This window comes from Plectrocnemia conspersa, unplaced genomic scaffold (assembly GCF_051122295.1).
Source record: "Plectrocnemia conspersa isolate PC_06_02 unplaced genomic scaffold, ASM5112229v1 ptg000012l, whole genome shotgun sequence".
NCBI classification, from domain to species: domain Eukaryota; kingdom Metazoa; phylum Arthropoda; class Insecta; order Trichoptera; family Polycentropodidae; genus Plectrocnemia; species Plectrocnemia conspersa.
In genome coordinates, this window is record NW_028277176.1 from 23,507,471 (window position 1) to 23,533,065 (window position 25,595).

Sequence of the window (25,595 nt, forward strand, 5' to 3'; positions counted from 1 at the left end):
CGATTGTCGTCATACAATACCAATGATTCGTTTCCCATAAACAAATTATCGAGAAAAGGCGATTCAGCATCAAAATTCACAAGCTCTTGGAAAATGCAGATACGCGCTGATTTGTTTTCTTCGCTTAATTCATGTGAAACCCTTACATTTTGTCTCCAAGAATTCTCAATCTCCTTAATGTGTCTATGCACTATTTAATCGGACTGGCTTAGTTTATCTGCAATCTAATGCATAGTTTGAGTGAGATTTGCTTCCATTTCTGCGGTCAGGATATCTTAGTCTATCTTTAGTCTCCCACATCCAATACCTGATATCGTAATTTACTGTTTGAAATTGTTTGAACCATCTTTGACATTTGCGGATATCTATTATATCACAAACCACAAATAATTTAGTAGCCATAGACATTTTTTAATACCATTCACTTTTGTATAAATTGAAAATGTGTTTTTACTGGCCTTGGTATAGTCCTTAGTTAAACGGATAGAATATAGGTAAGCCATATTTATGAAAAAAACAGGAAAATAAAAATTTATAGAATTGTTTAAAATAGCCGCGACAAATTAGACCACGAACTCATTGAATCGTTGCTTTATTTCTTCTTTTCTGTGCTTAGCAGTATTGAAGCCTAAATGAGGTATAACTATATAATAATATATTACTCAACGGTTTATTAGTAGTTATGTACCATTTTAAAATCAGTTTTTACCTGTGATATTTTATTATAATTATTGCTTTAATTTTACTGGTATATTATTTTTTTGTTTCAATTTTTATGTATAATACTTTAAAAAAATAATATAAATATAATATATATATATTTAGATATGAAATATGGTGATTTCGATGGTTATTCATTATTTTTACCTTACGGCATGTATTTATGTAGATATCTTTTAACAAATAATTAATGCTTAAAGGTATCACTAATAAATTATCTCGGTGCCTCTTATATTATTGAAAAAATAAAATATTTGTACATATGTATATTTTTTTAAAACTAATTTATGTTTTCTTTTTTTCAGGTGAGTGTTGTATTTATATTACTTAAACGCCACTAAGGGGGGTAAATATATTTTAAAGTACTTACTATTTTATTAAATCAGATGTTTTACAGCCTTTATTATTGTTTTAATAATAATTTGCTGTTGTGGAGTGGAAAGGTAGAGAGAAGGATAGGAGGAATTGACACTGTTTTTTAAATATTATTTTTAGAGTATCAAATAAAAAGTAATATAAAATAAAAATAACGAGATGGCCTTATTTAAAATAAATATTTACCATCACATTATATTTGTAAAAGAAGATTAAACATAATTTTATTCTTAGAATTATTTTATAATTAAATTAAAGATATTTGTATACATGTTACTCGGTATTGTGATTTTCAAGAAACCGTTGACTTTCAATAGATTAAGCAGGGAAACATTTTGTCATAATTTTTAAAAACTTTAGTTTTAGTTAAAAATCTTTTTAAAAGTAAACTTTTACTCAATTACCTATTGATTATATTTTTTTAGCAAATTTTTCTTGATATGCTCAGAAATAATTCCTCGATAAATTATAAGAAGTCTTATCATGCTACTTTTCAACGAGCATCATAATATATGTACATGTCAAATTTAGAATTGAAAATCCATTTTTAATCCAGTCAAATTAAAAACGACAATTATAACGCGAACCCTGACCTTTCAATCATCGGATCCAATTTCCGGGGTTTCGCCTTTGTCCTCTCCCCTACATTAAGGACGCTTATCGTCGATGAAGTATTAAAAGCTCTGCGAATCCATTAGAGCCGACGGTTTAATCCATTCGAAGACGATTCGCGCTTTTATGGTTTATTCATGAAACGATGGTTCGAAATTTCATTACGCACACGAGAGAGAGCCGCCTGACCTTTCCTCCGGAAGGACATGTGTGTTTTACGACCCTCATCGATTTCCCGTGAATTTTCCCTCATCAGTCGGGAAGAAATTTCGCGCCGTCGAACGGGAGAAATTAGATTGTTATGACGTCACTAATTACCTCACGGCGTATTAAACATCAAACGAATACGGCGTAATCAATTTTGTTATGCTGAAGGAAATCGGGTGTTTCTTATGAGCTTTTGAATTTATTTAGGCGCTCGGGTAAGTTTGGGTTAACGATCCATAAATAACTTGAAATGTTTTAAATATCAAAGACGAATATAGGCTTGAGAATAATCCAACCGATTCATTGTGACAAATTTGCACTCTGGTTTAATACTATCAGACTATTCAGACCAATCGGTCCATACTAAGAAGGTGTATTTTTTAATAAAGAATAGTAGTAGGTAGAAGTTGGGATTTTTTTAAACCCTTAACCGTCAGAAATAGCTAAAATACCGTTAATTTAAAGCGATTCAAGTAAAAAAGGCAATAAGTGATATTGAAAGTTTAATTTGGTTTATTGTAAAAAAATATCTGAAACTGATCAATGCAAATAAAATAAAATATTTTTTAAATAGCCGTAATTTTAAAATAAGATCTAAAGAGCTATTTTATGATATCTCACAAAAAATAGAAAAAAATATGAAACATTTTTTTCTAAATATAATTATTATTTTAAATCATTTCTTCCTCTCTACTTTTATATATGTAAAAATTTTTTTTTGATCAGTCAGGCTACCAAACTTACCTAAGATATTTACAAGATATAGTTTCAGAATAAGTTTTATAACAATATTTAAATACAGCAGTTTTTGTGTCTTCAAAAACACTAGATAAACGACCAAACAATTTAAAAAGAATCAATTTCCTAAATTTCATTTCAGTTTTTTTTCACATATTTTTTACCGATTTTTTTATTCTTTGAATAGCTTCCATTTTAAATTAAAATCGCTGATCAGGCTGGCGAACAAACTTATTTAAGATTTTTACAATGTCTATTTTTAGAAAAAAATCATTATATTAATACTACGGCAGATATTTTGTCTTGACAGTTAAATGACCAAAAAATATAAATATTTTTTAAATTATTTTTTTTATTTTCAATGTTTTTTTTTATTTTATTACGTTTTTATCTAAATGTTTTTAATGAAGTAGCGATTTTTTTTAATCAAGTTAGGTAACAAACTTAGCTGAGATTTTTACAATATCTATTTTTAGAAAAAATGAAAATAATATTATAAAAACTAGAGTAGTTGTCATATCCTCAAAGTTCGTTATCGTTACCTAAATTACTAAAAAATATATTTTTTTTCTGGGGATAATCCATATTTCTGCATTGAATTTTTTTTAAGGGTCCCTCTGCAGTAGTTATATTTCTTAAAAAATCTACCTAATAAAATCTTGTTGTTTACAACAGGTTTAATTGCTATTATTCATAAAAAATGAAATTGAAAAATACAGCAAAATATAATTTATAAAATTATTATATATAATATTTTAATATTAAATTATATAATTCTTGATTTATAAATAATTGAATTTATTAAAAAAATCCGTATCAGTATTCATTTATGTTATAACCAATTTTTAAAAGGTCCTATAAATATATTTTTATCGAATTTTGCTTTCACTGATTTATATCTTAGATTTTTTTAATTTTTATTAATAGTCCTTTTATTTATTGTAAATTTTCTGTTGCAATATAACATATGTTATCCACAATTACTATCTAAAAACTACACAAATACAACTACTAAGTAGTGAGATAGCAGACCTAAATCAAAGACTGTAAATTCGAGAAATTTATATTAATAATTATCTCTATAACTCTTAATGTAGTTTAAAATCAATAGATGTTACGACCTAGTTGGATTTATTTTATTTATTTATCAAAACGTAATCTGTAATAAAATAATATTTTTCAACTCCTGCTTAGTTGCACTTTTTCGATTGATAATACAGTGAAAGTCATTCAATGATTTTATTTTTACGCTATTTTACAACAGTGAAGAAATAAAGTTGTTATAAAACAATTGTGTTTCTTCACTGTTGTAATTATTTGTTTGCTTAAATATATAGTTTTGTTATTAGTTGAAATATTGTTTTACGGCGAAGTGTGGTGCGTAACTATTATATTATATATTTATTAGTTTAAGAAATTACGTTTAGTATTCTGTTTAAGAAGTATATAATTAGCGTTTTGAAGTATTCAACTAACTTTTTCAGTGTTTTACCAAATTTGCTATGTTTCAGGCAAAATTATAAACTGTTTTTATAATAATAAAACTGTATTCTTTCACTATTACTTCTTAAAATATGTACATAAATATATACTAATATTATATATTTAGTTATTTTATTTTATTTATATTTTTACAACATATCTACATAAAAAATATTTTGGGTATGTCGATGGAATGTTGTAATGACAAATACTTTGGTGTATGTGATTTTTTTTTTCTTGTAATGCTTTTATATTATTACTTGATATTTTAGAGATGTTAATGGTATATGTATGAGAATGATAGAAACAGTAGATAATTAAGTAATTTCCACTCTAAAATATATTTAGTTAAATCAAATCACTTTAAACTTAACCCCATTAATTTAACAGATTAAACACGCTGAGTAATATTTCACCCATATATTAAATATTTCATTTTATGCGCATTCGGAATTCGTTGTGAAGTACTTGTACATGTCAAATTTCGTTTTCAATCAATCGCACATTTCGCGGTAATTTTAACCTGTCGAATTGATTTATAGGCCTTTGTAAAATAATTCCCACAGCACACATCTCTCTTTTTTAACCAGATTACAGTGTCACCGCGTCCGTCCCAGCTGATTTATAAATACCTCTAAAAATCACACATACACCCCAAAAACGGTTTAGAAAAAAATATGACTCGAAATGAAAAACGACATACCGCGACAATAATCGGCCTTGCAACATTTGTTCGAGGCGTCTGTTGGTCAGGTCGTTTCCGCGATTTTCAGTCGTTATCGCATAATTTTCCAGCACAACTGGCGCAGATGCTCCTTATGTTTTTTTGCCGCTTTCCCCCAGGGGAGGAAATTCGATATTTCCCGTTTTGCGGGTCTGGTCTCCCGCTTTTCGCGTGTAATAAAAACAGGAGTACGATGCACGCAAATACTGTTTCGTCTCGCTACTGAAAACTTTTCTGACTTTAATTTCCCTCAGGGTAGTTCCTGTGGCGACATGTGCAGGTACGGGACTTTCAAATTGAATTTTGTAAATGTGACGTAGGCGAAAATCTGTAACGGTGCTGCCTGAAGAGATTAATAAATTTTGTATAAATTATTTGTGTTTTGGGCTTTATTCAATCATGAAAAGTAAGCGTTGAGGAACTTTTATATTACGCAAATATATTTTTTATAAAATCTGTAAAAAACTTCTTTTTTTTATAATATAAAAAAAATAATAATGTGTAACTAAAAGTTTAAAGATATTTTAGATAACATTTGGTAGTAGAATTGCTAAATAAGTATTTTTTAACTACTTTATCCATACTCTTACTTATAAAATAATTGAGTCATCAAAATGGTAAGAAAAATATTTCTATATACATATGTATATATTATATATAATTTGCTTAATTAATAATAAAAATGTACTTCACTGCAAAATGTAGCTCTGAAACTTATGGCTAAATATATATGATATATTTTTGCAAACAAATTCTTTACAGTAAAAAACAAGGTCTCAGTAGATGTTAGAAGTTTTATATAATAAAAATATTAGATTAAATTATTAGGGTGTTTTTTTTTATATATAAAAGACAAAGTTATTTCGTTATTATTGTCTATATTGCAACAGTATTGAGTCATTCCACTTAGACTTTGTATAATTATAGTTATACATATATACGTGAAGTTCTCGTAGTCTTGTCTGCGTACGAAGGATTCAGTCGTTTCTAAAGATCGGATTGACCTCTGAATTTCAGACGTCATTGATGAACTAAGGATGACGTGAAGAGGGAAGCCGCTGTTGTCTCGTTTTTCTCCGTCTATGGTGGTCAGCGTTGCTTCACATGGTTTAGATTTCTTATGAATTCTCGTGTGTCCAAGATCAGGAGCTGAGATGAAAGTTCTTGATATTTTGTCGGAAGTGAGCTCCGAATGGTAGTGTTATTATGTATAAGCACTATGTTTGGTTTTGCCTGGGGGACTTTTCGCTGGCCAATCATGAAAATTTGAAGGTGTTATTGTATTTGTTATTATCCGTTTGTTTTCTTACTGGAGCTTTCGTGTTGCGCTAAAATTTGAACAAACGATGCGACAATTCAGCGACCTGTAGTTTAGAATCTCAATGTGCTGTCCTTTGTTAATATAGATGTACAATAACATTTATTAAAAGTATTAAATAACCGATGCGATGCTTTTAACTTATCCGTTGGAATTTATGTCAATGGCCACACAAATTGCTTGTCGTGTCGTAAAAACTGCTGGATTGGTTTATGGAGCTTTTAACGAGTAAGTTTGTCCATTTTGACACGGTCCATTTAAATAAAATATTTGTACATTCAAAGTATGCTTTTATGTATTTCATTTTACCTACACTTTCAGCTCATAAATCTGAAGTGTGTCTAGAAAGTGAAATAAAAATCTTAATATCATGAAAAAATAAGTGAAAAAGGTAATCTAGATCTCAGCTGGCCTAAAAAGTATAAGCATATTGGTATCCGTGTAAAAGGTCATACATCTTAACGAATCTGAACAATGAACAATCTTTCTAGAACAAGATTTATTCTAATCTTTCAAGAATTTAATAAAAAATATAGATTTTATATCAAATTTATATAAATTATGTACCCAAAGTATTAGTTCGCAATTTTGTTATTATTCACGATTTTATTTTGAAAATCTAGTAAATATTTTAAAATAAATACTAAGCTGTAATGAAAAAAATCGAAAGCATAAGTCCTGTAAAAAATGAGCTACATCTAAAATTTTTGTGGTAAATATATTTGATTAAAATAATGAATATTTCGTATAATCCGATTATAAAAATTTCATTGATGAATAAGAGAATACTTTATATTCAATAAAATAATTAGAAAGGCTAAATGTAACATTCAAAATGTTAATGATTCTTTAACATTGAATACATTACTCATAGATAAGCTTTTTGTAGGTTAATATATAAATATTCTGGTAGACCAACATTTTTGAGCTAGCTGCATAATTAAAGATTTTTTCGGTTATAGTATCATACGTGAATATTCTATTACCTATTAGAAGTGATTACTTAATAAAACATTTTTTTATTGTCTTACTGAAAAATTGTTTTATATTATTAATTAGTGTTTCAAGAAAATTCAATAAAAATTAAAGAGCAAAAATAAAAGTCACATAGCTCATGACTTAAAATAAGTAAATTATTGATTACTGTTTAAAACACAATAGATCAATCATAATGAATATTCAAAAGTTGTAGAATACTGAAGTAAATATAAATTTACCAAAAAAATATTTTTTATATTTAATACCCACTTTGCAAGAAATAGCAAGTACATATTATCTATGTTTATATGTGTACGTAAATCTAGATTCCCGATTATTGAAATTCCAAAAAGTCATAATCACTAATATGTAGAAATGATTATATAAGTAGGCTACAGTAGTTGGGTCATCCTTGATACATACATACTTAATAATATACAGCTTACAACTCGAATCAATTATTACCAATAAATTGGGCACACGGGTTTAGTTTTACGTCATGCGTGCCGAAAGTCAAACATTGAATTTAATCATTCATAAAATAATAATAGCACACCCCGTTGTTGAATAACAATATTAACTACATAATACGCTACACAATAAAATAGTTTAATTTACGTGTGTTTATTAGCAAGCGATGAATACATTTTCCCATAATTAAATTTCCGGTCGCTATATATATGAACAATATACATAAGTACCTACCGAAAATAATGTTTGTACAAATTAAATTCAGCCGGAGACGGTTCAGTAATCAAAGCGCCGTGTCTTCAAGGATACGTATATGAAACGGGGTAAAGATGAGTATCAAACAAATTATATTGGAAAAGTATACACTAGATTGATTCCCGGATCAGAGCTTTTCTCTTTGACGATAAAAAAATTCAGCGAAAATGTGAGCGAAAATATAAAAAGCGTGGGGGATCGAAAATAAAACATGATTATTCTCTTCATAGAAGAAAATTTTGAGCCACCTACTCTGTGTTAGTAGTAATTATACAGTAGGTTTAATAGGAAATAAGTTTTGTAGTGGTATTTTACAAAGAAAATAATAAATAATTTAATTTTAAGAAATTGTTATGAATATTTATATATTGGGTTAGCATATATTTAATTTTTTTCATTTCAAAAGAGGCTTCTATTCCGTGTATTAAATTGCAACTTGAAATACAAAGCTCCATTTTATCTTTTGTGAAAATTAAATAATCTCATTAAAATTTAAGTTGTTGTGATCGCTCTTAAAAAATACCACAAACGTCGAACGTATTTTTAAATTACTTCTAAGAATTAGCTAACATCAGTTTGTTTTCAACAGAAGGATAAGAACAACCTATACCTAGAGTTAAATACTAATTTAAAATACGTTGTTAATTTTTAATTATGTATAAATTATTTGAATGTTTCGATGTTTAATGATTGTAATCTTACGACATAATCTATGGTTTAATGGAGGATCTGGGATAATTTATACAATTTATATTAATTTCGTTATATACCTAAGTCCTTTGACCCTTCGTACATTCTTTGCGTGAAAAAAGCTATTTATAATTCCTAAATATATTAAAAGCTAAGACGTGACATCGAATATTTTAGACCTGAGAGCTTTGGCATACAAATTGTACAAACTGAAAGTGCGCTTAATAAACATAATTTACATAAACCAAGATTATGATTCAAGTCCGAATGTTAATTGAAGAATTAGAGTTTGCTTCAAAGAAGCTAAAAAAAACCTAGCAGTGGATGTTATCAGCAATAAAAAACGCGTGTGGTGGTAGTATATATAATTTGATTAGCAATCGTGAAATCGGCTGTAGCTAGCTAGCTGTATTTTCTCACAATTAAATTTGCAGGTACAGTAATAGGTAAACGACCTCAGTTCTAATGTGGTATCAGTGTTTGACGAATATCAGCCGCTAATGTGCACTCTGCTGTTGCATATTGAGATCAGATATCTGCTGACTATGGGTCGGTCGACGAGGGGATAAATCACTTTTTTATCGACCAGATGTATTTATTTGGATGCCTTAAACCCAAGATTGAATATATGTAATAAACAGTTCGTGAGTCATAGAATGAATTTTTAAACGTAGACATGAAAGTTTTTTTGTATAAAAGAACACAACGGGCTATTTAACTTTTTTAGCAAATTTAACTTTTTTTTAAATCGTTAAAAAGTAAACAATCTTACAATTTTGTTTAATTTAGTTAATTTATATTTGTAGTTCAATTCCGAGCTTTTACGTAAAAATGCTTTTTACATTTTATAAAACAAATAATGTTGTTATTGTCAATTAATTAGTATATAAATAAGTCAATTTTTAAAACTGTTAATTAAATTCCCAAATCAATTATTCTAATGAGACGTTAAGAATCAGATATGCAATTAAAAATTATTGTATAATAAAGTAAATTAAAAGTACAACGTACTACAGAAAACGGGTGAAATAAATCATTATAGAATAAATTTATAGCACAGCTGAGAGAGTACCTCATAAACGTGCCATGAAAATATTGCGTTTATTAAAATAAATTATTTATGTTGTTATTTTGCTTTAAATTCGCAACGTGATACATCGTCCACTTTATATTGCGAGCAACAACGTCGAGTAAAAATTAGTATTTTCCATTAAAACTTTCCGAGCAGATAACCATGGAACGCGATAAATTTTAACAGTAGAAAAAAACTTTGAAAAGCACTGATTATACATAATGCCGTGTAAAGCGATATGTAAAAAACACATTTGTATTCTGATCTAACGACCTCAGTAACAAATTATTGACCATTAGCTTTAAGAGTCGTTACACACATACTTAGCGAAGGAATGATATAAAACCATTTTTCTTGTCACTGTTTAATGTCCTGACGTCAGGTCGACGTTCCCCTCGACTGCCAAGGTTTTCCATTCTTAATTAACAAACTTTTTGAACGCAACCCCCATATATACCCGGAGGCGCTTATTGTGTCATCTAATTTATTAGAGTTTCGCAATTCTGCAAAGAAAGTATAATAAGACCGCTATATTTAAACAGTGTTAAAGTTTACATAAAGAGTTCTGTCTATATATTTTAATTAACAAATCGAGATTAATAATAAAACTAATTCAATTCCCTAACTTTTTGATTTTCTCTAGTACCTTTTGCGGATGCTGTAATATTAAATAATTTATTTAGCAAAACGTTGCCATTAATATAAATCGTACAAAAGAGAATCTTTCAAGGATTTCTCAGAATTTCTAGGAAAGCAAAGTAAATCAAGTAAAATAAATATGAGAGAAAAACATATTTTCGATATTTTTTAGAACGTTGAAACAATATTATTGTCGCAATATTTTTACAACTAACTGATTTTTTTTACGAAGCTTTAGAAAAGGTGTTATCTTATAATTTCCTGAAGCTCTTTACTTTTCTCGTGCATGACATAGCTCATTTTATTTTCTCGCCTTTTATGCGCATTTTTATTTTCCTTCAAGGATAATTTACTTTTACCGTGAACCTTTCCCCGTGCTTTCTACGGCCCAATTGGACGAAATACAAATTTAATTTACTGATATATTTTCATACACTTTACTCCATTGCGGGGTTAAGAACGACGGCGACAAAGCAGTGTTGTATTATAAATTGATTAGGTCGGAAAATTCTCAACCCTTCTCCATACAACCAAACATTTGCTTTTATTTGGTATTTTCATATTGATTGATGGTTAAAATAATTATAAAATCTCTGGAAAAAATAAAAGGTGAATTACGATAATAAATTTATCAAGAAAATCTAACGATAACCTTAAAATGTTAATTAAATTTTATAGCGACGTTTTCTATCTCGTGATTGAAATATATTTTTATACCATTAATCATATCACCCATAATAATTTAAATTGTATATTCATTAAAAATAAATAGCAAAATGGGTTATTCTTTTTATACAATTATATATTTTGCTATATATGTACTATCTATACGACCTCGAAAATGCACTGAAATAGTCAAATTTTCTGTAACTATCTTTTCATAAACCGACCACAGTTTAGAATAAAACAGCGTAAACATAAAATTCTCTTATTAACTCTCTTACCTGGGGTAATAACTCTAATGATGATAACTTTAAAAGATTCGAAAATGTTTGAAAAAGTACGCATGTCGTTTTTCATGAATGGTACACAAACATAGTACTATTTGTAATATATTAAAGACCACGCTGAATATAATGTTAAACAATATAAATTCCGAGGCACAGCTGCACATAAAATACTGCTATTGCTTATTAATAAATTTCTCTATTCTTAGTGCCAATTAAAAACTAATGCAGGTAGATTTTAATGGTTATTTTTAATTCGTACATATTCCTTATATAGTTTTCATAAATTTAATATAACACAATTTTATATTTACGTCCAGTTAAATTATTTTAATTTAAACAAACCGTAAGAGAATAATTACGGTCACGTAAAAAGTCATGTAATACAATTTTAAAAACGGTTTATAATATACCTTAGAAATCGTTTAATGAAATAGTGGCACACTGGACTTCTACTTTACTGAAATTAAACACTTAAATTCGTTAATGCTACTGAAAAAGTTATAACGTGTAATATATCATAAAGCCTATTTGTGATATACGTTAGAATCAAATAATCTTTAACTTCCTTGTATGTTTATATTAAAATAATATTTTCAAGTACATATATCATATAAATAATGATATAGAAAATTTGGGTTTCGTTTAATTATTATTTGATATGACAACAAAGTCATTCATCTTAATTGTAAACTTTTCGAACTCCTCAAACTTTGTTTTCTTTGATAATAAAGACGCGCTTCAAATATCACTTTAGATGATAATAAAAATATAATTGTGTATAATTTTCTTCTAATATATTTTAATTTATTTTATGTATATAAAATAATCCCAAAACACTTGACGAATACTCTTGACAAATTGTTAGCCCCTAAGGTTTTTTTTATGCTACACGTATCCTATTATTATTTATAAGTTTATTAAGCCAAAAGCAGATAGAATATAATAACGCTAATAGATCCAGTAGTAAAGAAATGAAGGAAAAACACGAGTTCGACTTCGTGTTGCCTCAACCATGACAAAAAATACGCAAAGAATTTGTCGCAAATACGCAAAGTCACGTAATTCCCCTCCATAAATTGAATGTCTTTTTGCAAACGAAAAGTACTTTGTTTACCAAGAAATGGGTACGTTTTAAACGTTAGTACTATAATTATTTTTGGTTGCTACAGAAATTGTATTTTATTTATATAAATAATACATTCTAAACGACATATAAAAAAAGTCATGGAAGTGAGAAATAATATGTCGTTTGTATGTTTAGTTCTTATATATCATATTTTACTTTAAAACTGCTACATTATCTCGTAAAATTTATTATTTATATAAAAAAATCAAAATTTCTGAAGATCTGTAAAATAAAATGGTAAGGAGGGTTCGAGTGGTCAAAGAGAATATTTATTTATCCATAGCAAAGCTCTTGCATTAAGAATGTAAATATGCTTTTTCTCAGATACTTAAATATATATTTATACAGTCGATCCTTGGGTGTTTGTTTATTTGTATTTGACATGCATAGATATTTTTTGATTTTGTATAAAGAAACGTAGAAATTGGTTGCACTACAATATCATTAAACCTTTTGGCAATAAAATTTTTCTTATATTTTTCTCACTGAGTTAATCTTTTAACATTTAGAAACATCATATATTTCAGAATATAAAATGTTATAAATACGCATTAAAAGTAATTATTGTCATGGCTGCGCTCAAAGTTAAATAATGTATGTATTTTCTTTATGTATAATATAAATAATATTTATATCAAAAAATAATTTTTCCGTATTCCTACAAAAAACAATTTCTTATTTTATTGCGTTCAGCGATACCGTAGCAGGAAAATTGGAATTGAAGTGAAATCCAATTAAATAAAAAAATCTTGTTCAATATATAAATGTACAAGTGTGTGCTCCGTCTATGAATATTTTTTCTCTTTTGCTTAATTGTATCGAAAGGCAATTAAACTCGAGTTCAAATGCAAGACTTTACCAAAGATTCTCAGTCTACATAATTCGTTTAATTATCTGAGATCTATCTATAGAACAGTTGAGATAGAATGCTAATTTTAAATTTATGTTTGTCAATACAATAAAATCGTAATAATTAACAAGATCTTTATAGATTTATATTACGTAGCTTATTTAATATATTCCGTTTTATTCCTGGCGCTCTTTTCAATCGATATTTACGCTTGTTTCCCCCTATTTCGTGGAATCCGTTCGTGTTCCATCAAAATGGAAATTGGCAATTAACGATATGCGATACAACAATATACGCGATTTACCATCATAAAAATGCAAAGAAATTCGGTCATTAAATTGACGCACAATATATATTTTTTAAATTCCTATACATTTTACTTCAAGGTATACCTCTTAAGGTTTGAATAATATCAAGTCGTTTTCAGTTTGTATTGACTGCGCGAACTAGGATTATCCGACTTAAGCGATTGGAAAATTTGATAAAAAAAGGTCTTCATACCTCAATACACGCGTTCAAATACACACAAAAAATATATGTGTGTATGTCCATAAATAGAATTGTCTTCAAATTTAAGATAATGTATTACATTTACGTTTACACTTGAATGATTATTAAATAAAATTTAGTATTTCATAAGTATTTTATTTAGTGCTTTATAGAACACAAATACGGTTTTTATAACTTGCCACAGTCAACATACTTGAATAAAAATTAAGTCTTAACATATATATATATATTACTCTTTAAATAGCAATAGTTAAAAAGCATTGTCATTATCATACCAGAAAATAATAAAAAATATTTTGCGAATAATTGTGATTTCAATGTTAGTCAATTTACTTGACAACATATAAAAGAGCGTTTGTAGTCGATTTTTGTATTTTTAGCCAATTTATTTTAATTTTACAATCTTAGGAAAAATCGTGGGTATTCAATATTTTCAGTATTTTATTTCAGAATATTTGTTTATTATTTGCAAAACCTAATATATCAATAAAAACTTTCGCACAGATATCACATACTGTTAACTAAGATTTTTACCTTTTAGCTAATATTTTTTATCACATTTTATCCTAAGTTCGTAAGTGTCTATTTCAATCCTCACGTATTTTGTACCATCTATATGTGGAATTGATGTGTATTTTTAACTTTATTGCAGGAAAAGTCTCATTTTGCATAATAAAATTCACATACATAGATTTCTGCTTAGATTTATATTACGTATTAATCTCTTTTTGTGGGATTTTTAAATATCATTTTAATTAGAGTTTTCTAAGAAAAGCCATTAAAATAGTGTCATAAGTTTAAATAACAACATTAGTTTTTTTTTGTAATTCTGATGCTTTTATTGATTACAAAATTATTTTGAGCTATTGCAGTCGAAAGCTCCAGCCTTTAAGTAAATAGCATATTTTTACTTGAAAGTATCTATCGTTAATGTATGAAGAGCAACATTTTATTGAAAGCTTAACTGATGGATGTTGCTGAGCTGTATGTTTTCTCGTGTAAGATTTTATTGATGCATTAAGTAGAAATTTTATAGCCCTTTTAAAAAAATATATTTCCTTTATCGTTTTCAACAAAAGTATAAAGCTGAAGACAGTAATAAAATTCAATCATTTTTGAAGGCTAATGTATAGCTCCAAAAGAATATGTAATTGATGTTTTCTTACTTTTTAAAAAACCCACATAATTTTAATAAAAAACAACAAGAATCGCATTTAAAAATCATCAAAACGACAATAGTTTGTCCATCGAAATAGTAGATATCGTTGACTTTCCAAAAACTTTTTAAATCATATTTTTATAAGATTTAAAACTCGTTTAGAATACAGAAATGGTTTTGTATCAAATAAGCATTGTTTGAACTATATTTTATATTTTCGTCTAACGTGAGGCCTTAAACATATAAGCTTTTACAAATGGAATGATTTAAGAGGTTGAGTTAAACCCTTCAAACTTTTATAAAATATAATCCGAAAAAAACTGACTTTTTCTACATTTATCTAGTATTTATTTCTGCAGATATGTTTCACGTGTGTATAAGATTAAAGTAAATACTTACATACATATAGTTAAATATAATTCTATTTTTTATCTAGTCTGTTTCAATCCGACCCATATATCAAAAAGTTTGGAGACCCATGATCTACGTAATACCTAACATTAAACTTTTTCGTATCTGAATTTTTAGGTTATCTCACCACCTAATCAGAATGCTACAAAAATCTTTTGTCGACCTTTTTTGAGCTCATCAACCGGATAGCCTTTTTTCCAGCTTTCGAGTCGGATCAACCAACTGTTTTTTTGGCTCCGAGTCCAGAAAAGTATGGTTCGTAAAAAATATGCTATCTGAGCCCGTATTGAAATTTAAATGCGGGTAAATCATGTAAATAAAATATATAACGAAAGACAATATTGTTTTCACTTATTTCTTAAATATTCTTTATATAGAAACACATTTTTCGTAATATAAATGACACGTCAAGAAAAAACCTTTCTTTAATATAAAATTCCACATATTTAAGAAAATACGTCAATAAAATATAAGTGCCAAAAGCCACGGAAGTCAGCACGCGGAGCTTTTATTCGCCGCATTATCCTCACTTCATATTCCCTCGGAAAATTCACCGCCGCCGATGGCACCTTGATTGATGGTCACGTATTTATCGTGACCTTATTGGGACCAGGTTCCGAGGTTCGCACAATGCTTGTCCGCCTTTCCACGGGTCCAAATCTTCGCTTAATCTCCTCACTTTTCCTTTCACGCCTAAATAAACTCTGTCCGACCGCAATTCACCTTTTAAAGGATCACAAATCGATCACTACACTAATGTACTCGCTGAAAGCAAATTTACATTTATTTTTGATTCTTTAATAATAACAATTGAGTGATACTTGCGTACAATTTCACGCAGATTACGTGTAAATTCAACCATTATAGCAAATTCACCCCTACGCGCAAAAATAACGAAGTCAGCACCATAAATATTTTTGCGCCCCGTAAGATAAAGCACGCACGTATCTTTGTGAAATATGAAGGAATAATGTGTAATATGAAATTCGGATATATTCAAGATTTTGTTATATACGTTTAGCTTTTATATGTCGTCATGATAATTGTATTCTGCAAATACGTTATGAATACCCCTTTGTTCGACTTAAAAATGTCAATATAAAAAATAATAATATCTTACCTTCAGAGCTTCTAAGAAGCATTTTATTTTTAAGTAAAATTTGTGCTCATGTTTCAATAAAAAAGTCAGGTACTGTTTTTTATTATACTATAATAATAATAAATAACAATCAAATTATTTAAACATTTTAAATAAATTCGATCAAAATAAAAATTACCGTTATTTTGATAACATCTAAAAAGTGCTTTTAATACATGTTTTTATTTTATTGAAAATGCATTCAGAAAGATAAAAAAAGTAGTTCAGTTAAATGAGTATGATTGCAAATTTAATCTTATTTTACCTAAATAAAATATTTTACTGCACAGAAATAATCATAAAACATTTAGAAAACAGATATGTTACGAATTGTTTTATTATTGAAATTTTACGTAAGTTATGTTTAATGTTTAATAAAAATTAATTTAATTAAATACCGTCATTAATATAACAATTACTATTATTGTTAGATTTTATATTAAACATAATATATTAAATAACGGCTCTGTTATAGTTTCGTAACTAATTTTAATTTTCTTGTCAAAAATATTGCTCATTAAAAATAAAACTATGTAATATATCCATCTATTTTCTAAACAACTCATAATTATACATAGTCTGTAAAAAGCTTTGAAAAAAGTGTTTTCAACTTTCTTATATTTTTTTAATATTATATGCTTTATTTTTAATTAAAATATGAAGATTAAAAAGAATATTTATATTAGAGGTGGCTTCTACAAGAAACAATTTATTATACTGCTGTTACACAATATCAAACAATATATTTTAGGATGAAAATATAATAGTAGTTTAATTATAAGATTTATATTAACTCTTAAAGTAAATAAGGTTTATATGATATTAACTCTTAAAACTGACTTTAATAACTCTTAAAGCTCAAGTTATGATTATGTTTTCTGATTTTTAATCTTTTAATATCACTCACTTTTAATATAACAATGCAAATCTCACCCTTGCAAACAAATTAGCCAGCCTTGCCTCTATGTGTTTGTGTCTATCTTTTAGAAGTTTAGCGAGAGCTATTTTTTTATTGTTGGTCGTTTCCTCTTCATTGTCGCCGGTGCGGTCCCATTTATTTTCATTATTTAATTCACCGCTATTTTTCTTTTTCTCTTTCTTGTTTGTTGTTTTTTACCTCCTTTTCTTTTTTGACCGGCTGCGGTTTCTTCCTTTTATATTTATTTGCGTAATCTCGGCGAGTCGCCGTATAAGGATATAAATGTCGTTCATAAATCTTACAACAACGATAAATTGCTATAAAACAATCGGGGATCATAACTCTGTGCAGAGCGGAAAATTGGCGTCTGAAAAATAAGGGTTAAGTTAATCTTTAAAAATATCTTTAACTGTGTATTCCATAAACTAAGATATACAATATTATATTGATACAATGGAAACTTTACAAATAGCATTAATTTTTATATGAAACTTCGTGATTTTACTGATTATTAATATATTTTTTATTATATTAAATACATAATAATATATAATATATATAAAAAATAAGTCGTTCACTTTATTTAATAATTAAATAAAAATTATTTATTATGTTTTCAATGGCTCAGTGTGTTGTTTACTAGTTACACTCTTATCAAAAATAAATTTCTTTAAATACTTAGGAAAGCTTTTGTTCTTAAACCATATATCTACCATACATCATTTCTTTAGGGTTCTCTTTCCAATATCTACTTGTTGGCCGCCATTGTGTCTGAGTCAATACAATGGCTTGAAATATTTAATCGCATTCCGATATCGTTAACGTTTTATTTATGCATTCCATGCCGACCTCTCCACATTTCACATGTGAATTACAGCAATAGGTTTTCCATGAAAAACCTTACGGCTATTTGTGGATGACCTTAAATTCACCTAACATTTTTTTTATATTTATTATTTATAACAGTGTTTCTATATTCCCTTCTGAAAACCTGAATCAACACCTTTTCACAATTTTTCTCTTTCACCAAGCTAGTCATAAATTATATCTATTGCTAGTATTAAAACACCTTAGTAAAATATTATATCAATTCATTATTATTATTTGTCTAACATTTACCATATGTAATATTGTTGCACAATAAATATTATTATTACTAGTGTATTTAAAAATAATAATTAAGTAGTTCATAATAATATATATTTTTATATTAAAACTATTTATTATAGATATAATATTATCTAACAGAAGTTCATAATTTATTAATATACATATAGTTTTTCATTACATTTTTCTTTAAACACTTTTATATTGTATTTTTTGCAATCGCACCTAAGCAAAAAAATATATACTATTGAATATTAATAATATTTTTCTCTGGAAATATAAATCGCACGTATTTGCGCGTGGAAAATTGCATCGACGAAGAGGAAATTGAATTTCTCCCGTTTAAGAAATCTTTTGTGCGCGAAAGCGTTAGTTTTGCAAAAAAAAATGAAAGTATATAGATTGTTATATTTCTTAACAACAGCATTATATAAGTTGTGTATATATTTAAATTATTGATTTTTAGTGTCGTGAAAGTATAAAGCGGAATACATATATTATCTAAAATGACTGCCTCAATAAAAAGTTTTTTAATTGCAGTCGAAAGCGCTTAGCGAAGCTTAAAAGCTCCTATTATCATACACGTTGGGATTTAATATTTTCAAGCTTTTTTGTCCTTAGTCCCCATAAGGGGGGCGAATAAGACGCAAGGGATTTATCAAAATTTCATCTCTCGAATCTAATATCGACTCTGAATGTTTTCGCTGCGGAAGAATTTTCATTTCCTATTCGCGAAAGAAAGCGCTCTTGCTCGCTACGCGTAGTTTAAACAATGTAGAATCTGTCTGCGCTTTAATCTTCCGAGACAGACGCTTTTGTAAAAATATTTTCTGCAGATGCTCGATAAAAAAATCGGCAGTCTACACAAAAATGAAAAATAAAATACAGCATTTTTTTTTTAATATTCAGAAACATTTCATTTTTATGCTATTTTTACAGCTGCTGTTTTATTAATAAAAAAAATTGCTTTACCTCATCTGCTATTAAGAAATGTATTTAAATATTTTATCCGTTTAAATAACTAAAAAAATTAGTCACCTCAATTAATTGAAAAAAAATATATTTTTGCAATAAATTTCTACAAGTGAAGTTTATATATTTTTTTCGACGCGCTGCAAAATTCATATTACATATTCTAAAACACCTAACTTTCATGCTATTTTTAATAATTTTTACAACTATTATTTTATTTAAAAAATATTGCTATTGCCTTTTATTATTCTGCTATTAAAAAAATCCATATATACATTTTGCCCATTTAAATTAATAAAAAAAATAGTCGCCTCAATTAATTTGAAAAAAAAATTTGTAATAAATTTTTACATGTGAAGTATATATCTGTTTCTGGCCGCGTGTCATGATTTTTTCACATATTCTAAAATACACCATAGCATCTAAAGGCTTAAATCGTCAGTTTTAATAAGCACACATATGTTAGGGTTTTTATCAACTGCCGATTAATGTAATTACTAGCTTTGTTTTTTTACAACCTCTTATGTATAGGTTTAAAAATAACCAAAAATTAATCCTTATCGTTTAATTATAAAATTAATATCAATTTAACTGTTAATGAAATTTATTTATATTTTAAATGTTTATAAAAGTAGTAATTATTTTTATTAATTTATTATTTAGATATCGATTTCAAAGCTATATACATTTTCTTCACACTAAACTAATAAAAAAACATACAATTAAATAGCAAAATTTATTTATGCTAATAGTGAGCAACTTCAGTATGGATTCAAAACCAACATTATTTCTTCCACTTTCTTTTACTCTCTTTGTAGACTTACAGGTATCACACCAGTAATCACCTGAATGTAGATCATTTAATTTCTTAGACAGTTCGTCTGATTGTGAGATTACTAAATTTTATTCACTTTAATTTTAAATTTTATTTAACTAATATGATATTTTTAATAAAAAATTAAGCATTTATTTCTAAAATTTAATCAATGTGACTTATTTATTACTATGGTAAAATATAAATATAGTCGATAAGGAAAATAGCAAAGCTCTGATAATAAATTTTTAATTTATCAGTCAGGATTAAAGCATTTTTTTGCTTCATCTTAATTACCTAAAAACATAATACTACTGGTCCTGAAGGCTAATTTTTGCTATAGTAATTAACTTTAAGAATTTGAAAATTTAAGAATTCGAATAGATTGGATTATCTGCTGATTCAAAAAAATAATCTCATAGATTTATTATGCTAAGCTTTACTATATCATCAGTAATAATTGAGATATTGGAAAAAATACGCTATCGCCTTTAATTTTGAATTTAAGGTGAGAATAGTGTAGTTCGTAAGGTCTAGATTAATAACACAATGGTTACGGGTTCGGGTCTTTACAGCATACTTAATTTTTTTATTTATAAAAAAGCGCTATTTTAAAAAAGTGACATATTAATGGTAACATATAATAATACATATTGGTTTATAATTAATTATATATATGCCACCGATTTTTACACTTTTAGTCTGGTGGTTTATACTCACGCAATAGGCTTTTTTGTGGATATTATTAAAATAAAATATTATTTACATCTTATCGCGTTCTATCGCGATAAATTACTTAACAAAGTAATAGGGTTTTAACGCTAGTTTATGCTGTGATAGTCCACTAATATTCATAACATTTAAGAACTTAAATCGATAACTGATAAAAAAATGAGTTTATATTGTTGAAATTTACTATAATATTAAAATTAAAATTTAATATATTTTTGAAATTGTGTTGAACTATATTTTTTTTAGCGGAACGTTAATTTAACATCTTGAAGCTAGAGTAAAACATTCTAGCGAATAAAACATTCGCAAGTTTTTAATGAGATAATTATGCTTTGAGAGTCATTCAATTTCGTAGCAAAAAAAAGGTACTTAAAAATTTTCCATAGTTTCAGAAAAATTTTCTAATATTATTTTAATTTTGTAGTCGGGTTAGCATAATTTGAAGTGTCAAGGTTTCATTCTAAAGAGACTATATTTTTAATTAAAAAGACGCATATGTTTCAATTATATTTTAATTACATAATATATTCCGCTTAAAGATGCAAGACTATATAAAGTAGACTCATTTTTTTACTTGTAAGTATGTTGATACGTTATGCTTGCATTGTGTGTTTAAAAAAGCCGTGTTAATAATTGTCAAGTGCAAAGACAATCGATTATGAACAATATCATGTTAAAAAAGAAATAAAGAGGTGTTCAATTGATTTTATAAGTCAATCCCAAAATAAAAACTATTTATAATGTTATAATAAGTCATTGCCTCACTCTGCTGTCCAATCAAACAATAACTAATCACAAATCACCTAATAATATTACGATCCAAGCCCTCTATAATCCCTACTCAAACGTACAACTTTCAAAGGTCAACTAATCCAAGTGTATGTGTATTTTCAGTCACGTGACCCACACGGCCGGGTGGCTGCCTCCCGCCGAGAGCTGGGTGGCGTCATCCCTGGGGGACCTGCCCTACGGATGGGAGCAGGCCACGGACCATCGATCCCGCCCTTACTACATCAAGTGAGTACACGCTTTGTCAACCCCTCTGTCTTCGTCAGACCGATTGTCGAAGACACTCGAAAGAAAAATCGTTCGTTATTGGATTATGTTTTCGGTAAATGGAAATCTCGTCTGGGATATTTTTCTGACTGTCCCTATCCTCAATTACGAGGGTGACGAATAATAGCTGCGAAGGAATTCTATCGGAAAAAGCGGCATAAACACGAGTGGTGTTGTCGCGTGGGACAACATAGATGTTGTTGACGTATGTATTAACATATCGACGTTGATTTTGCAATATATGATGAGTGTTCCAAACTTTTTTAGAAAAAATAAAATTTAAAGTGAAGTATATACTTTTTGGTTCGTTAAATATATAGCTAGAAACTACTATTGAACTCGTTAATAAATCAACGGAAAATAACAGCTATATTTATTATTTTAAAATATATTAAAAAATATAATGAAAAATAATTGAACCTTGAATTTGCTCTAAATGAAATATTAGTGAAATACCTAAATAAATTCTCAATAATATACTAGTTGATTACTTAAATATCTCAAAGAAAATAATAGTTCATAGCAATATATTCAATCAATTACGATTAATTGGGCCACCGATTAATCGAGATAGCCGCTTATTTGGGCAAAATCGCAAGGAATAGAAAGCAAATAAGGTAAATAGCATTAATTTATTTTGTTCATTTGCGAGATCATTTTGTTTAATTGGGACACTAAATACAAGTTTCGATTAGTGAAAAAAATTAATTATAGATGTAACGATGAAAATTATAACTGGATCATTTGCTAAAGTTAAATCAACACACCAAACATAAGGTGAATATGATGATAGCAATAACGAAGATTCACAAAAATATTTCTGTGTTAAATTTATTTAAAATTTTAATTTAGTTATATATGTACTATGTACAATATTTTTTATTTTGTTATTATTGTTTGTTTTAATAAATAATAATAAAAATTATTAACTAATTATTTTTATTAGTTATTTAATTATTATACTAAAAAATAACATAAATAGAATTTTAAATATATGAAAAAACTAGCTTAAATTACTTGAATAAAAATTCGATTATAACAAAATATTATTCTGTAGACCTAAAGTGCTTCGATTTTAATTTATGAATGCTAAAAAATAAAAATAGAACATTGCTACAATATATTTCGTCTCACTGTGTTGTATTTACAATTTCTTAATAATTACATTTAAACCTTCTTGATTTAAACTTTTCACTGTAGCTGTTTAAGAAGATTTCCCATAAAAAAATAAAAAACAAAAGATTTATATATAAATACATTCAGTTGAGCAAAAATTTCTTTCAAGAACGCTTATATTTTATTTTAATGAAGCAATTTCGAGTTGGAGCTTATAAGGCGCCTATTTCTTTCAAAGACTTCGACTCAATATATTTTATTTCTAAACCCTTGTTAATGTAATATATCTTCAATATATGTATATATATCATTATAAAAATATTCCGATAAGAGTAACATTTAAAGTAGGTAGCCAAATAACAAACAACGTAAAATAACTCACCGACAAGAGCAGTCTAATAACGGCCGGCATGGAAACGTTACCGTAGCTCAACAAAACGCTAACGTTGATTGATCGATGAGTAGTATAATACTACATCTACATACTATATACTGTGTTTTGTTAAAAAATGCCCAGTTTAGGATAACAGTGGGGCATTGTGATGCCTGTTGCCGCTGCTTTATCGATTGAAACGAGCGTTTTCCAGACTTTTTTGCATATTTTTTTAGGGTTGTTGCAGCGTTTGCGTTTTCGCTAACGAACCACACGTTACGCTGAATAAATTTACCCTCAATTTTCATTGCAAATTTAGATCAATGAGACTGTGCGAGGAATAATTCTTAGCTGTAACACTCTATAGACACATTTAAGTATGCAAGACTAGACTTACTTTTTTTTTACAAGATATTAACATATTTAAGCACGCAATGTAGTATTCAAAATATTATTAGCATACAAAATCTTCTTTATTAATTATTGAAAATCTGACAAATAATAAGGATATGTATATATAGGGTGTCCCAAAATTAACGAACGAAATTAAATTCAACGTACTCTCTTCGCTGTGCATGGTCATTAGGCTTCAGTTGTTGTGTTAATTGAATTTTGTAAGCATAGAGACAGATCTTGTGAGTACACGCTGTAAAGAGCTTATTGAAATTTGCAATTCTTGTGTTGATGTTCCGGGATTTTCACCAACACTGCTTCGATATTGACATTTGAACGGCTTGTTTTTGGACGACCAGTGTGCTTAGCGACTCCAACTGATCTAGCCTCTCTGAATTTTTCAATTAATCTTTTCGCAGTTGACGAACTTAAAACATTATTTTGTATTAAATTTTCGAATTGCGGCCGTTAAACTTTCATTATTTTTGAGATATTGTTCAATGATGAAAACACGTTGTTGTATCGTATAACGCTCCATTTTTATTAACCATAAAATCTCAGCTGTCAATTTTTTTTTCAGGGTTGCCAGCATTTACTGCACAAATGACGGCAAATTCAAATCTTGCGTTAATTTTAAAACACACTTTATATATATATTTAAGGACACCGTAACGTCTCATACTAGTAACTCTGAGGTTGCGGGTTCGAGCCCTAGCAGCTGCACTCGAATTTTTATTTATAAAAAAATGTGCTATTATAAAAAAGCCGACCTTATATTTTAATAATTTATAATTGTTAATATATATGTCATCGATTTCCAAAGTTTTTCAAACTATTCATTATATCTGATTGACTTTTTCAGTTGTTACAGATTTACCCCGAAATGCAGATAAACTATAGAACAATATGTGAGATGCGATGTCTGTACTTTTTCTTCCGCTTATTTTCCCCTGATAGATGAGTTGGCTTAGTTTGTATTTTGGACTTGACCTAATAAAAGTTCTCTTTTTGTAATTTAGACTTGACCTAATATCAGTTAAATTATATTTTGGTTAGTAGAAACATATCTACTGGTGAAAATGTATTTTGACTTTACTAGTGAAAATATAACTTTCCCAAAAAATAAACATTCACTGTAACATTTATACATCAGATGTAAATAAATAATGATAAGTATGTAAATATATATATTACTACATATAGAAAAGTTGAAATCATATCATTTTACTAGCAACTGCCAGATAATTAATATTTTCATTGGTAAATGTATTCCGATATGATTTTACTGAAATGACATATTTTTAAAAATATTTTCATTTTAGAAGATTTATTATTTAAGAAAACCTTTACTTGCTCTTAAAAGTGATTCAGAGATCATTAATGAAAGTTTTTTTAGCCAAAATGTTCCTATCGAGATCGTAGAAATAAATTAATAGCGAACAGGATCGAGAAAATTAAATTGTATGGCACTTTCCGACATTAATGGGCAGAAGTATAAAATAAGTCCATCTCAATAGACAATTTAAATCACTCTGTAGAAAGAAGGAGTCTGCATTAGCCCAAATGTATTTAAACAATTTTAAATTATCTGGATACAGAAGAAAACTTGAATTTGCAACTGCCGTATTTATTTCATTAATAATTAACGTAAAAAGCAGAGGGCCCAGGTTGGACCCTTGAGGAACTCC

The 25,595-nt window shown here is 27.7% G+C and overlaps 1 protein-coding gene across 4 annotated transcripts in view; it reads left to right on the top strand.

The window, feature by feature from the left end:
* Positions 1–25,595, top strand: part of LOC148228653 (uncharacterized) — a 278,757-nt gene that overhangs the window by 225,025 nt on the left and 28,137 nt on the right. For all 4 annotated transcript variants that reach the window (XM_088199014.1, XM_088199016.1, XM_088199012.1 and 1 more), the window contains one exon: positions 21,864–21,986. In XM_088199014.1, coding sequence (XP_088055140.1) covers positions 21,864–21,986 — 123 coding nt within the window. The remainder of the gene's footprint in view (positions 1–21,863; positions 21,987–25,595) is intronic.